Genomic DNA, 15,425 nt, shown 5'->3' with positions numbered 1-15,425 from the left:
AAAAAATTAAGAAAAAGCAATGGAAATAGAATTTCCCAAGTGAAAAATATTGTAATTTGTTTTTTTTCCTAAAGATAGAAAAGAGGGAGAAAAAGGGTGAATGGGGGGGCATGATTCTTTTTTTCCTATGCTAAAGTTAGTAGCAAGGAAACAGGCCCACATACATTAGGCTTTATGGCAATTTACATGAATAATAATAGCATTAGCCGGTGACCGACCTTTCCGAGTTTCACCCTTTTTAGCATCCAATCCTTGCAATGCAATAGGCAATGGTCAACTTCTTCCATTGCCAACCCTTCTTAACTCAAGTCTTTCTCAACCCATTCTTTTTCCCTTTCTGTCATCTCACCCACAAAAATATTTCATTTCACTATCAATATATCATCTACCCAAATAACAAAACCATTTTTTAGAAATTTCATTTGAACCATACAACTATATATAAGCCTTGTTTACATGCATATTCATCATTGTCCACCTACCAGAAAAAAACAAAGGAAGAAAGAGGAATGGACTTTCCCCCCTTGTCCTGTAGGTGATTAGTGAAGTGTGCTAGTTCAGTAGTTCTCACTCATATTGCTTCACTTCCACCTTTCCCATGCTTTTTTTCCCTACTGTGTTTGATTCAGGGTGTGTTTACGTTTTAGTTAATAGATGAAGATTTGAATAATAAAAATAATTATATTAAACCATAAAATATAATTTATTTTTTAAAACATTTATCCCAAAATTAACAAAAACAAACCCTTATTTCTTTAGAATAAAATATACTTTTAATGGCAATTTTGTCATAATATGTAATTTTGTGAACAAACTTAACCCCTGTTCTCCAACACGTAATTTAGAATATATAAAATATAACCCAAACATGCGCTTGGTGCCACTGTTCAATTCATCTGCTTTCATGTCTGAATTTAATTAATAACATTATTGGTACAATTAAATATAAAAACATTTTAAAATTAATAACCTTAATAATTAAAATTAAGTTTAAAATCTAAAAATAATAAAATTTAATAAAAAATATTTATTATGTTAAATATTCAAGAAGGTAATTAAATTTTTAGTAAATATGTTCTATTGTATAATTAAATATACTTCAAAATAAGAGTTTACAAAACTGAAGTTTTAAACTGAAACCATGCAAAATCAGTAAATCGTGACTAACAACAATAACAACAGCACCCTTTAAAAATGTCTGAAGCAGAGAGAGAGAGAGGGGAACAAGGAACAGGGAAAATTACAATTACCATTGGGGGGGGGGGTTGTTTTTCACCATTGCTGCCCCATGGCCCTGGAAAGTAAATCAAGTTGCATGTGTGATGAGTCATGAGAGGAACATAAAAAATAATAAAAAAACAGAAAAAGAAGATTATTTAATTTGAGGGGCTTAAAGAAAATATTAAAAATGCAGTTTTACAGTTCATGTGTGTGGTGTAGTGTGGGGTTGAGGTTATGTTGCCCGTTAGTGATAAGCACGCCTGGCATTCATCATTCCCTCCCTTTCTCTTTCTCTCTCTGACCTCATTCCTTCGCTTTTCCCATTCTTTTCTTTTTCCCCTAAAATTCTACTTCTTTTTTTTTCTCCCTCTCTCTCTCTCAAATTCTAATTCTAATTTTTCTTCTTCTTCAGTCCCCACTTTCCCCTTCTCTCTCTCACTTTCCGCCACCTTCTTTTTCCTCTCATTTTCTGCTTCCCTCTAAACTCTCCAATTTTGTTCCTCTGATTGGATCTGCTGCTACCTATTCATTCCGATTCTTCTGCTTTTTATTTTATTTTATTTATTTTTTGAATTTCGCGATTCAGGTCTTCTCAGCTGTAGATTGTGGTTTTTTTTTTTTGGTTCTCGGTTTCTCGAATTCTCTTTTTTTGTTTTTTTTTGGTGATTCCGATAAAGACAAAATCGATTGGTGCTGTCATTCCTGCTGCTTCCTTTTTTTTTTTTTCAGGTATGAAGGTCCTTGAATCCATTTTCGCTTTTTTTTTTATTCTTTGCTCTTTCTGAAGTTGCATGAGTCATGCTCGAATTTCGATCTGTTTCCGATTGGTCTGAAATGCGATTGAACTTCATTGAATTTGACTTGAATCGAACATTGCATTTATCTTGTTTTTCGGATGTTGAAAAATTTGTGTGCGCGCGTGTTTTTTTTTTTTTTTTGGAAGTTCGAAGGCGTTGAGGTTCGGAACTTTGGGAAATGCAGCATCCTAGGCGAGCGATTTTAGCGTCGCTGGGTTTTCGAGATCAGCTCAAGTGTGTTATTGTTATTGCTGTGATTTATTGAGTGTTTTAGCGTAGGTGCATACGTGTCACTTGCCTAGGCATACGGGTAGACTTTGTTGTCAGTGTTATACGGTGGCGTTTGCAAATGGGTAACTGTCATGTGTGCATTTCGTGGCTCGTGAATGCGTTGGGGCGTGTCATCTACGTGGAGGGTTCTGGCGATTTTGGTCTTCTTTCACTTGTCTACACAATTTCTTCATTGGATGCGTTTATTTCTGAGGTAGCTTTGGCGTTGGATCAGTTATCCGATGTGGTTTTGTGTTTTTTATGTGTCAGGAGAGAGAGTGATGTCGGTTGAGTTAATCTTGACCATTCATTCTTACATTGGTGATCGAGATTGATTTTACTTGAATATAATCCATGTAAGATTGAATGGTCAGGATTGACTCCTCTTACTGAGTGTGATTAGGATTTTAATATTATTGGGCAATTATTTTTTTAGAATTGTTGAATTGCTATTAATAGGCTTCCCTTCCAATGGCAACTCTCCTCGCATTAGTGAATTTTTGGACTGTGCGATGGAAAGAATATGTTGGATGGAAATGAGAGGATATGTGTGTGGTATCTTAATGTACTAATGCCACACTGCTTAAACTTGTGTCAAATGATGGGTACCAAATATTTCTGTCTAGTAGGTAGGTATGCGGAAGAGACATGTTGACAAAAGATGCAATTTTCTGTTGAGATTTTGTTGAGTTTTAAGCAACTTGAATGACATGGCATTTGCTTTTACTGAAATTGCAGTTTATATTGTATGTTCAGTGTTTGGGAATAGCCATGAATATGTACTATGTAGTTGCGTGCAATGACATTCTTTAGAATGTGTTACTATTCTTCTTTGCCGCTTGTGATGCATCTGTCTTAGCTTAGGGACATGAATATTGGTAAATAAGCTCTTAATATACACGGAATTCCTAATGGTAGATGAGTGAAGATATCTAACAGCTACAATTTGCCTAGCTTACTGTTTTTTCCTTTTTTACTATTGCATTTCCCTGACAAATTATTGATGCTAACGGCTAACCTTATGTATTATATGATTATCTATTCCAATTCCTGTGAAATTTCTCTACTGCCCAAAATAAAACAGAATTTCTTTGTTGACATGGCTAGTGGAAGCAGTTGCATTTCCTTTTTTGCCCACTATCATGGAAGCTTTGGAAAATTAACACTTTGATCTTGTTTTTCTATTCACTTATTATATCATTTATGATTTCCTTTCAGGGTATTTTCTGCTATATTTAAACTACGTAATAGAAGAATATTATGGCCGTTTCCATGAAAGATTTGGATCCAGCTTTCCAGGGAGCTGGCCAAAAGGCGTATCCTGCATCTAATTAACATATTGTGCTGTTGCTATTTATCAGATTTTCATATTTACAAGATTTGTTTAAGGTTTCTTCTTCCTTTGGTTCTGTCATATGCTTAGTTTCATTTTGTCATGCTTTGATGTTTGATCTGTTCCCAGTACTTGTGCATTATTTTCCTTAATTGTTTATAGAGGACTTGAAATATGGCGTATTGAGAATTTTAATCCGGTTCCTGTTCCAAAGTCCTCTTATGGGAAGTTTTTCACAGGAGACTCCTATGTGATCTTAAAGGTAAGCCATATTTTCAAAGTGATTATTCATTCATACAATATTAGCCTCATGTTGGTATTTACTGTTTCAAGAAGTTTTAACTTTTGTTTATTATTGTATTTCATGGACACTGTAATTGAAAAGACATAGTTGTTCCCAACATGACAGAAATCACAATATTGTATGTAATGGCATGTGGGATCGATGGTCCTTTTATGCATTACAGTTTTGGTGGACCATGTATTCTCAAATTAAAAAATTGTTGCCTGAATTTACAAAATATATCATGTTTTCTTAATTATACGTGAGCATGAGATCATCTGAAAGACATTGTTGACTTCTTTCCCATGAGCTTTGTTTTCCCTTGTAGTTGGATGAGGTCTTTGATTAAAAACTCTAAACATATTATTCCTTGATAGAACTTATTTTGGTTAGACTTATATTATTTTCTTGTTTTCTTTTGATTTTTGGCCATAATTGCTAATCTAGTAGTTTTTTAATTTTTATTAAGTTGCTTATGCTTACTGCATCATATATGAAACTAAGGTTTTCACTGGTATGAATGTTTTCTTATTTTTTATCCTTTGCTTGTAGACAACTGCATCAAAAAGTGGTGCTCTGCGCCATGACATCCATTATTGGCTTGGTAAAGACACCAGTCAGGTAAAGTTGTTGTTGTTGTTGTTGTTGTTATTATATTTATCATTATTATTTCTAAGATTTCTTTTTAATTTGTTTCCCCCCTTTTTTGGTTTAACATTAGTTATTATTTCTGTATGCTTGTTAGCTAATGACTCTAACTCTAAAATAGGATGAAGCTGGTGCTGCAGCCATCAAGACAGTTGAGCTGGATGCAGCTCTTGGAGGACGTGCTGTTCAGTATCGTGAAGTACAAGGCCATGAAACAGAAAAATTCCTGTCTTATTTCAAACCATGTATTATTCCTCAAGAAGGTGGTGTTGCTTCTGGTTTCAAACATGCTGAGGCTGAAAAACACAAGACACGGTTGTTTGTATGCAGAGGGAAACATGTTGTACATGTAAAAGAGGCAAGTTTGACATTTTTCGCTTTCCATTGATAATTGAGTCTTGTAGGTCATTTTTGTACACACTGGATTGGCACATGCATATATAGAACATTGTTTTCTGCTTGTTGAGTACCCATTGATGTTGGTTATAGGTTCAATTTGCTCGATCTTCACTCAACCATGACGATATTTTTGTTCTGGATACTGAATCAAAAATCTTCCAATTTAATGGTTCCAATTCATCTATTCAAGAAAGGGCTAAAGCTTTGGAAGTTGTACAGTATATTAAGGATACCTACCATGAAGGGAAATGTGAGGTAGCTGCTGTTGGTAAGTGGACTAGTATACATTGAAGTTTTAAAGGGGATCACTGATATTGTGATTTGAATGTCTATACCTGAACTTCCATGCAGAGGATGGGAAGTTGATGGCTGATCCTGAAACTGGGGAATTCTGGGGTTTCTTTGGGGGATTTGCTCCTCTTCCACGAAAAACTGCTGGTGATGATGATAAGCCTGCTGATTCTCACCCTCCAAAGCTGCTTTGGTAATATGTTATTTCATTTTTCTCTCTAGTATTTTTTTTATCTGCACTGCCAGTGTATTCCAATATTTTTTTAGCTAAATGATATTTGGATGAAGTTCATTGACATGTACATGTTTTATAATCTTTCTCTTTCCCCTACTGTTTATAGTGTAAATTGTTGCTTTCGCCCTTTAATTTTTGGCCCTTGATTGATTTGATGTTAAGAGTTTGAAAAGGTGTAAGTGAAACACTCCTCCCTCTCCTTCAAAAATCCAATTTCTCACTTTGAATGTAAAACCCCTTATGTCAAGTAAACTGTTAAAAAAGTTAGCAGAAATGTCTCTTGACATGCTGAGGATACACCTTAAAATTAGCAGAAATAATACAGTGATTACATAGAAGAAAATTAAATGAAAACTAAAACAGTTAAAGGAAAAACCTTGTTAATTTTCTGCTTCATGGTATTGTTTGATGTTAAAACATGTTTTAATGGTACAACATGTAACTTACATGTTATTTCGTGATTTCCAATAGTTTTTAATGGTTTGAAGGGTTTTGCACACATAAAATTTGGGATGTCATTTTTTTTTCCTGCTGTTAAGCTTTAGTTTACTACTACACGTGGCCCAAAGTTGAAGGGTGAAACAAACTATAATTTACCATTGTTTTCAATTCAGCTTCATCTGTGAGACTATAATTTTAATTCAATGTGAAGACTTAAAAATATGCTTTTCATTTAGTCTAAAGTTGTGTTAGTTGATAAGAATGAGAATTTTTAAAGTAATATTAAATTATTTTGACAATGCATTGATGAAATTAATCTGTTGTATTACAATCTAGTTATAATGATGAACTTGTAAATTTTGCAGTGTTCAAAAGGGACAGGCAGAACCTGTTGAGACCGATTCTTTGGAGAGGGAACTACTAGACACAAACAAATGCTATATTCTTGATTGTGGTTTGGAAATGTTTGTCTGGATGGGAAGGAATACCTCTCTTGATGAAAGAAAAAGTGCAAGTGGAGCTGCAGATGTAACAAATTTCTTTTTCAGTATCATTTTGCTATAAGCTTTAGTTTTGCCCAGTTTTAATTACTGTTGAATTGCTGTTGATTCACAAACAGGAGTTAGTCAGTGGCACTGATCAACTGAAACCCCAAATAATTCGTGTTATTGAAGGATTTGAAACAGTGATGTTCAAGTCCAAATTTGGTTCTTGGCCTCAGACAACTGATGTAACAGTATCTGAAGATGGTCGTGGCAAGGTAGCTGGTAAGTGTTAAATAATTTTACAGTTGTTATTGTGACTTGAATTGATTTTTCTAACAATAAATTTTTGTCATTAGCATCCTTGATAATATTGTAATTATATCATTCCAATTTTTTCCCTTACTTATGGTTTTGTACTTTGTAGCACTTCTAAAACGTCAAGGAGTAAATGTAAAGGGTTTGTTGAAAGCTGATCCTGTTAGGGAAGAACCCCAACCCTACATTGATTGCACAGGACATTTGCAGGTATTCTGCTGGTTACAAATTGCCCATCAAAACTAATATTTCTTTCTGTAACTTTTCATAGTTTTACTTTAATCAGTTTCTTATTGTTTTCTGTCTTGTGTAATTAATTTCTTTTGACAAGGGAATCTTTTAGAATTATTGTATGACCCTTAAAACTCTCATGATCTCTATTCTAAACATGGCCACCAGAATGAGAAGAATAATACTAAACAAGTATTTTGGAAATGTTCAACTTTGATTAAATGATATTCATATAGAACTAATAAAGTTGCTGCATAATATCCTCTGTAAAAAATGAATTTAGGTAGTAGTTTGATCTTTGATGTTAAGATACATAGGCTTTGTATATTCAACAACATTGTTTCCTCAGGGTTGCCCATGTCATTCATTCTGTGAGATAGCTATGCTATTCTTGGATTGTGCCATTTTCATTCCCAAGAATTAACTTGTCAAAGAAGATATGTTTTAGTTTTACTTGAGTTATGCCAATTTCCTGAAGATAAGCCATGTTATCCATAGGAGAAAAGTGTTCTTATTGTCTAGGCCAAAGATTTAGATGTATCCTCTGGCTGTAGGATGAGCCTTGGGGTGATCAATGCCATTAGGACTAACTTTGACCATATAAAACCTATGACAATCAATGACAGATGTTCGTAGAGGTAGATGAACTAATTCCCAGGTCGCCCCACTGCTCTAAAATATGAACATTTTATCTAGCAAAGCTGCATGTTTGGAGATGAATGTATTTGGAGAGAGTGAAGAGAGCCTGACATGAAGATTTATGAATAGATGTAGAAGACAATGAAGATGAAAAAAGACAAGCATAATGCAAAAGAGACGTGATGATTCAAAGTAACATAATGATTCGGTTTATGAATAGATCATATATTGATTTGGAGAGTAACAAAAAGATTGAGTTTTGGAGGTAGAGTTGGAGCTGATAAAGGAGTTTGGGTTCTGGGTGAGCTTGCAATTGCATCAGCATTTGTAGGAGTTAGGAGTTTGGAGGATGCCATTGCTGATGATAATAGACCTTGAGAGGGTGAGTGGTAGTTGTATGTTTACTGACAAGAGGAGGGTTTGTAATTAACTAAACTGATGCAAGCTATGAAGCATGAACTTTGACATAGACGACACCAGACACAACACTAGTAATGTCTAAAATATAGGATACTGGACGCACGCACATATATAATAAAATGAAGTTAATGAACATAACATGAAGTTAAAGTAAGGTGTTTGTTTTTGTATTCAATAACCCCATTTTGTTGAAGAGTATGGAACTATTGGCATGAAGAATGCCATTAGAAGCCATGAAAAAAAAAACAAATAAATATTTAGAGGCATTCACTTTGAAAAAGTATAAATATGAATATCAATTTGAGTTTTGATTTCTTGATAAAAATTCTGAAAAATGAAAAACAATTCGGAGCTGTTTTGTAGTCAAAATAACCAAGTACAAAGAACGCAGTCATTGATTAATGTGAAAGTGTTTTGACCCTAAGATGGACTATATATGACTTAGATCCTGAACATCATAATTAACCAAAGCAAAAAGATGCAGTTTTACATTGTGTATAAATTGAAATGTATTATAACCTTATTGTCTTAATATATGTTATACCTTTCTTCCCTTTGCTTTGGTGTACTAAAAAATTTTCCCACTCTACACTCTGAGGATTTCAACATTCAATAGGAAAAATGTTCTAACATAAATTGCAGTTGTAGTTGAGACTTTAGACGTCAAGGTGAATTTAGTTTCCAAACCAACTATGGGGTTTTCTCCATGGTTGCAATTAATATGTGAGCTGTTGTTTTGTATAACTTTGCAGGGATTTGATAATTAATATCCCTTGAGAATTCAAATGATATCCTTTATGCTTTCCCTGTTTGGCTGGAGTTTGTGGTTTGGTGTTGTATAATACAATTCCAACATTGCTTTTTTGCTTCTGTTGTTAACAATAGCTTTGCTCTAACTGCACAGGTTTGGCGAGTGAATGGTCAGGAAAAGATTCTTCTTCAAGCTTCTGATCAGTCAAAATTTTATAGTGGGGATTGCTACATCTTTCAGTATACATATCCTGGAGAGGATAAAGAAGATTGTCTTATAGGAACCTGGATTGGAAAGAATAGTGTTGAGGTAAAAGATTTAGTATTTGATTCTACTCCTACAAACATGTGATTTTAATATAAAGGTAAAAAATAATCTGGCAGCAAAATTTTCACACATAGGTTGCAGCTGAAAAATATATTAGCTGTTAAATTAATCTGCAAGTCTCTTTATGTGTTGGATATTCTTAAATAAGTTCCTATAATTTAAAAGCTATAATTGGATCCCTATATTATTTATTTTTCAATTGGATCCTTGTAGGGTCCTAACAACAGACTGGATTCACTGACCCTATTGTAAAAGTTTTTGAAACTATAAACAATAATAGTTTTTAAACTATAGGGACTTCAAGAGAAGTAAACAACTTGTGCTTTTACGAGAGTTGGTCCTTGACTGGGACCTATTAAAAATTTACCAAATAGCATTGGAACCTGCGAATTTATTTCTCCTATATCAACCAATTTTAGGCTTATGTATATCATTATACTATTTACAGCTTTGGAAACTGTTTTGGGACTATAAAGTGTTGAATAAATGCACAATAGATTTTGTTTCAGTTTAGCTATAAATTTGTATTTAGACTCAAGGAGTGTTGTGAATCTATTTTCTGCATTGTTTACAAGCTCTTTTAGTTTAAAATAGGAAGAAAGAGCTTCAGCTAATTCATTGGCAAGCAAAATGGTCGAGTCAATGAAGTTTCTGGCTTCTCAGGTAACTTTTCTGGAAATTGTGTCTTTTTCACTTGGTGGGGATATCATTTGTGCTCAATTCTCTCCTTACTGATGTTTTGCATGTCTAATTTACTGTAGGCTCGTTTATATGAAGGCAATGAACCAGTTCAATTTCATTCAATCCTCCAAAGCTTCATTGTTTTTAAGGTTTTTGGGATCTTAATATTGTGGGAACTAAAAATAATATTCTTGTTTATATATGTTTGTGTGTGTGAAAAGTACTGGCCGTTTAACTCTCTTCTTTCCTTCTCCGTCAGGGTGGGCTTAGTGATGGATACAAAAATTACATTTCCGAAAAGGAAATTCCTGACGAGACATACAATGAGAATGCTGTTGCATTATTTCGCATCCAGGGCTCTGGTCCAGACAATATGCAAGCCATACAAGTTGAATCAGTATGCCCTGTTTTCTCTTTTTAGTGCCATATGTCTATCCACTCAGCTTGTCTTAAGAAAGACACTTTTGGTTATACAAATTTTATTTATGTAATAATTTTTTCCCTCATTTTCTTATGTCAACCAGGTTGCATCTTCCTTGAATTCCTCCTATTGTTACATACTTCATAATGGGCCTGCTGTGTTTACTTGGTCTGGAAGCTCTACAAGTGCAGAAGATCAGGAACTTGTTGAGAGGATGCTGGATTTGATAAAGGTCTGATAATTAGTGAAAAATTGAGATGTGCCTAAAGCAACACTAAGGCTTTGTTTGCATGTTAGATTTAGAGGTGGAAGGTGTGGGGAAGGGAAGGCTTTTAAAAGACCTTTCGCTTTTTGAGAGCTTTTAAAAATAAGGAGAAAGGGTTTGAGGTTTTTTAGATGCCCATCCAAAACCCTCCTCTTTTGTATTTTTTGAGTTCCTCAATTTTGAGGGATTTTTAACATCCAAGCAAAGAGGAGCTTAACCTCCCTTCCCCTTACCTCCTTTACCTCTCAAATCCTTCCCTTCGTTCTCCCTTCAAACTCCCAGACAAAGCCTAGGAAGTTAGCATATTATTTGGTCAAATTAATTGTGTTGAACAAGTAGCTATATGTGGGTGAAATTTTCTCTGATTGCTTGTAAAAAATGATTTAATATTGTCATTTAGGCTATAGCCCAGGGGCACTAGGATTGCCTCTGTTGTCTGAGAGGTTTAAAAGTCTGATGTTCACCAGCGGCAATTCCCTAATGAGTAAATTATATACCAATTTTAAAAAATATACATTAATCAATGCACATATGCAAAATCCAAGTTTCTAAACTTATAAATTTTTTTAAAGAGATTATTATTAAAGTGTAAATTACACTCCCCAGCCCTTGTAAATGCTTAATTACACTACCCTTACCTCTATTTTATAAAATTACAACTTCCTCCCTTGAGAGATTAATATGGGTCATACTTCAATCTATTTTAATGTAAATGAGCTTCTTAAGGACAATTTTCTCTCTCTGATTCTCAACATCATCAACAATTAGTTTTAGATCCTTTCAGCTATGGGATTTTAGAAGATGAAATTAAGATCCTTAGGTGAAGTTTCAAAGCTGATAGTAGAAATGTTTAAAATTTCATTTCATCTTCTAATTTTTCAATAATAGGATGTTCAAAATTTGTTTTCATTGACATTAAAATTTGTATAGAGAGGAAATATTTCCCTAGGAGAAGTTCTCACCATTGCTACATGATTTGTTTACCTTGAAATGGACTAAAATGTTGCACATTTCTTCTCTCAAGAAAGGAGAATGTAACTTTTCAAAACTAAAGGAAAGGACATTGTAATTTTATCATCTTCCAAGCCTTATTAATATATTTGTTATCTTTGTTTATCTGGTTCTCTTATGCTTGCCAATTTTTTGCAGCCAAATTTACAATCCAAACCACAAAGGGAAGGTTCTGAATCTGAACAGTTTTGGGACTTGTTAGGAGGGAAATCAGAATATGCCAGTCAAAAGATTCTAAGGGAGGCTGAAAGTGATCCTCACTTATTTTCTTGTCAATTCTCAAAAGGTAAGGAACAACTTTTTTGCTTGCTAGAATGATTCATCAGATCCCCCTCCCCGCTTTTGAAGGCAAATAGCTGACTAGCTTATGATGGTTTCCTTCCACTCTCTGACTGAACAACGTGCAGGAAATTTAAAGGTGAGTATACCCACTGATCTATTATTAGCTCTAGTTATATACATGATTTGGAATTTACAGAGAGCCAATGGTATAAAGGTGTATTATAATAGTTCGTCTTTCATTGCCTTCAAAAAATATCATTATAACCTTTTGTGTTGCTTGTCATATATACTTAAAAGCTTAATGATGCAATCCATTTTAAGAAACAACTGATACGTGATTAATAAGATTGTAATAGATGTTATCATGCTAGTTCGATCAACCAAATACTATTGGAAAAACTAAATGATAAATCCCAGTTCTCAAGAGTGATGGTAATGGTGAATGGAAAACTACTAAACACGGACGAATACAGTTTTGAAAGACAGAATCCTACATCAGTTGTACTGTTAACAAAACCTGATGCAGAATCTATTCTGGTATTAACTGGGATCCGTATGAAAAACTGGAAACAGAAGAAGAAAATGCGGAGACAAGTATGAAAAAACAGAAAGAATAGATATCAGTGAAGCAGTGAGCTATCTCTGCGCCACGGCCTAAGCCACCCTAGATTTCTTCCAGGCACTTCTCCCCAAACTCTTCCCTCCTCATATTCAAGCCTTGTCCTGTTCCAGCATCCTTCTCTCCTATCTCCAACAGCCATGTGTCCATTCTGTTAGAAATTAGAATTCTCTCTTTCCTCCAAAACAGATTCCTCCAATAACTCCTATGCATTTCTGGCCTTGACCTGCATCCCTTTTTGCTTCTCTGTAAACCTGCATAGGAGGCTCATCAGCATGAGTTCTATCGGAAAGACATCATAGGTGCTGATCAAGCTCTTTATAATGGCATTCAAAATGTGCTAATATAGTCAGATTACTCAATTAGATGTTCTGTCATATATTTGTTAAAATGTTATTGACACTGCAGCAAATATAATTCAAAAGTCAAACTTATATTACTAGTAGTATAATAAGCACTTGAGCCACAAAATAGAACAAAATACTGATAACCTATCAATGTAAATATTACGTGTTCGGTCATGTTAATCACTGCAAGGTGGTTATAGCCATCTCATTGCTTTTGAAGATTGACTTTGAGTGAAGAATGCTAACAGAAACTCTGGACACCTGTGCTATGGATCACGTTTTTTATGCCTTTGTTCATACTATAAGTACATTATGAAATCTCAAGGGTTAATTTAATTACTCCAGTGTGCTATGCTGCTTATGAAGATTATTAATTGGATTTATTTCTGCTGCAATGCATTAATCTGAAGCAATGTTTTCAGGTGACAGAGGTATACAATTTCTCCCAGGATGATTTGATGACAGAGGACATTTTCATCTTGGATTGTCACTCGGAAATCTTTGTCTGGGTTGGCCAGCAGGTTGACCCTAAGAGTAGAATGCAGGCTCTAACAATTGGTGAGGTATGACTGGTTTTGCCGGAACCCATGAACATACTAGAATAATTTAGTGGATATTGTTTTGAAGTCTTTGTTTTGTCTTTGCAGTTATAATGTATATTTATGTCTTATAACATCCCTGTATCGTAAGAGAAACCATAAGATTTTAATTTAAGCATTCTAGTGTCTTTTTACATCATGGATTTAACATCTATTAGAATTTGAGTCAGCTGTGGATTTATACTTGTTCTTTTGAATTGAACAGAAATTTCTTGAGCATGATTTTCTTCTAGAAAAATTATCTCGTGTAGCTCCAATATATGTTGTCATGGAAGGGAGTGAGCCACCTTTCTTCGCTCGCTTCTTTAAATGGGATTCTGCCAAATCTGCAGTAAGTTTTCAACATAATGACATCATGATATGACTTCTGGTTGTTTTAAAATCCTAACTATTGGCAATCCCTTTTTTACTTGCAGATGCTGGGAAACTCATTTCAAAGGAAGCTTACAATTGTGAAAAGTGGGGGTGCTCCACTTTTGGATGTAAGATATTTTTCCCCTCCTCCTTCACTGTCACTAATGAAATGTTCCTTTTCTTGTGTGTACGTAATTATTCAAACTCATTATCAGAAACCCAAGCGGAGAACACCAGTATCTTATGGGGGAAGGTCAAGTAGTGTGCCAGATAAATCCCAGCGTTCATCCCGCAGCATGTCTGTCAGTCCTGATCGTGTTCGGGTGAGGGGCAGGTCTCCAGCCTTTAATGCACTGGCAGCTAATTTTGAGAACCCTAATGCTAGGAACCTTTCAACTCCACCTCCAGTAATTAGAAAGCTGTATCCAAAATCTGTGACACCAGATTCTGCAATACTGGCACCAAAATCTGCAGCCATAGCTGCACTTAGTTCTACTTTTGAACAACCACCTTCAGCACGAGAAAGCTTGATACCTCGGTCACTTAAAGGTAAACAATTGATGAAATAATTGAACATCCTCCCTCCCCCTCCTCCTTTGAGTAATGCTTTTAGTATTATAATTTACTAAATGCAATATGCTGTCTGTTTTCTTGGTTGTTATAATGTGAAGTGAGTCCAATTACACCCAAATCAAACCCTGAGAAAAATGACAAGGAGAATTCTGTGAGCACCAGAGTGGAATCTCTTACCATACAGGAGGATGTGAAAGAAGGTGAAGCTGAAGATGAGGAAGGTCTTGTGATTTATCCATATGATCGTGTTAAAATAACATCCACAGATCCTGTAACAGACATTGATGTGACTAAGCGAGAGGTATAATGGACTATGTAGCTTTTTAACATCATCTCTTCTCTACTTGTTTTTGATCTTTTGTTGTTCTTCTCCCATTCTTTGGTAATTGCAGCTTATAATTAGGCTTTATTTCAGTTTAGTTTTGATTTGTTTGAGCTTTGTTTTTTACAGACTTATTTATCATCTGCGGAGTTCAAAGAGAAATTTGGGATGTCGAAGGATGCATTTTACAAGTTGCCGAAATGGAAACAAAACAAACTCAAAATGGCTGTTCAGTTATTCTGATTCTTAAGAGTTTACTTAGCCTTCTGTCATCTCCTGCAGTATAGGTTGCAGGTAGAAGAAATTTTGATTATAAACATTATTTTTTCGTTGGCATTTTTATGTTTAGTTCTTTTAGTGTCTGTCTTAGATCTCAGGGAGCTTGTGTGTTTTGCAGTGAGGAACTAAACATATGGAATTAAAGGGGACAGCATCAGTGTTTTTTTTAGCATAGCTGCATCTGCTCCCAAGAAACTTTTCATGAAGAGAAACTAGAGATTTTCCACCTCTCCCCTTCTCTTTGCAATGGTTTGAATGTTTAGGGTTATTTCTTTGTTGAGTTAGCTGTGTGGCATTAATTTTAAAGGGCACAGGTTGTTTGTGAGCTTGCCTTTTATTTTTTTTGTTTTATTTTTTCGGGGTTTCATGCTAGTCTTCATTTTATTTTTTCAATTTAAAATTGTTTTGGTAAAGCAATTTGGGTTGCAAATGCGGTCTACTTAGGTTGTATTGATATTGAGGATGAAGTGTGTACAAAGTGTAAAAACCAGTCAACTCGTAATTTGTTTTGGAAATAAAGTGTGATTCTTTGTTATTCTCAATAGCACTTTTGAGCTAAATTTCCTCAAGCTCAATATTGTGATTT

At 34.6% G+C, this 15,425-nt stretch overlaps 1 protein-coding gene across 1 annotated transcript; it reads left to right on the top strand.

Moving 5' to 3' along the window:
* The first annotated feature begins 1,542 nt into the window (after positions 1 to 1,542).
* LOC113867138 (villin-4-like) lies at positions 1,543 to 15,378 on the top strand. The gene is made up of 24 exons (XM_027502202.1): positions 1,543 to 1,950; positions 3,507 to 3,604; positions 3,784 to 3,883; positions 4,457 to 4,525; positions 4,674 to 4,910; positions 5,042 to 5,219; positions 5,303 to 5,435; positions 6,284 to 6,446; positions 6,538 to 6,685; positions 6,828 to 6,928; positions 8,913 to 9,068; positions 9,681 to 9,749; positions 9,848 to 9,916; positions 10,027 to 10,164; positions 10,292 to 10,420; positions 11,603 to 11,750; positions 11,872 to 11,882; positions 13,135 to 13,275; positions 13,517 to 13,642; positions 13,728 to 13,793; positions 13,881 to 14,214; positions 14,337 to 14,539; positions 14,690 to 14,854; positions 14,958 to 15,378. Exons 2-23 carry the CDS (start codon positions 3,549 to 3,551, stop codon positions 14,801 to 14,803), a joined length of 2,889 nt encoding a protein of 962 aa, XP_027358003.1. The 5' UTR covers positions 1,543 to 1,950; positions 3,507 to 3,548; the 3' UTR covers positions 14,804 to 14,854; positions 14,958 to 15,378.
* Positions 15,379 to 15,425: the final 47 nt, after the last annotated feature.

Source organism: Abrus precatorius, unplaced genomic scaffold (genome assembly GCF_003935025.1).
Source record: "Abrus precatorius isolate BTA unplaced genomic scaffold, Abrus_2018 Scaffold10, whole genome shotgun sequence".
Taxonomy (NCBI): Eukaryota; Viridiplantae; Streptophyta; class Magnoliopsida; order Fabales; family Fabaceae; genus Abrus; species Abrus precatorius.
The sequence above is the reverse complement of the archived record's forward strand: the minus strand, read 5'-3'. Positions and strand labels throughout refer to the sequence as shown.

Bases quoted from the DNA above. Each gene is read 5' to 3' on its own strand.
- LOC113867138 (XM_027502202.1), top strand. From the start codon at position 3,549: ATGGCCGTTTCCATGAAAGATTTGGATCCAGCTTTCCAGGGAGCTGGC. The intron at 9,917-10,026 runs GTTTTTGGGATC...CTTCTCCGTCAG, and splicing joins AAAGCTTCATTGTTTTTAAG to GGTGGGCTTAGTGATGGATA. The intron at 13,794-13,880 runs GTAAGATATTTT...ACTCATTATCAG, and splicing joins GGGGTGCTCCACTTTTGGAT to AAACCCAAGCGGAGAACACC.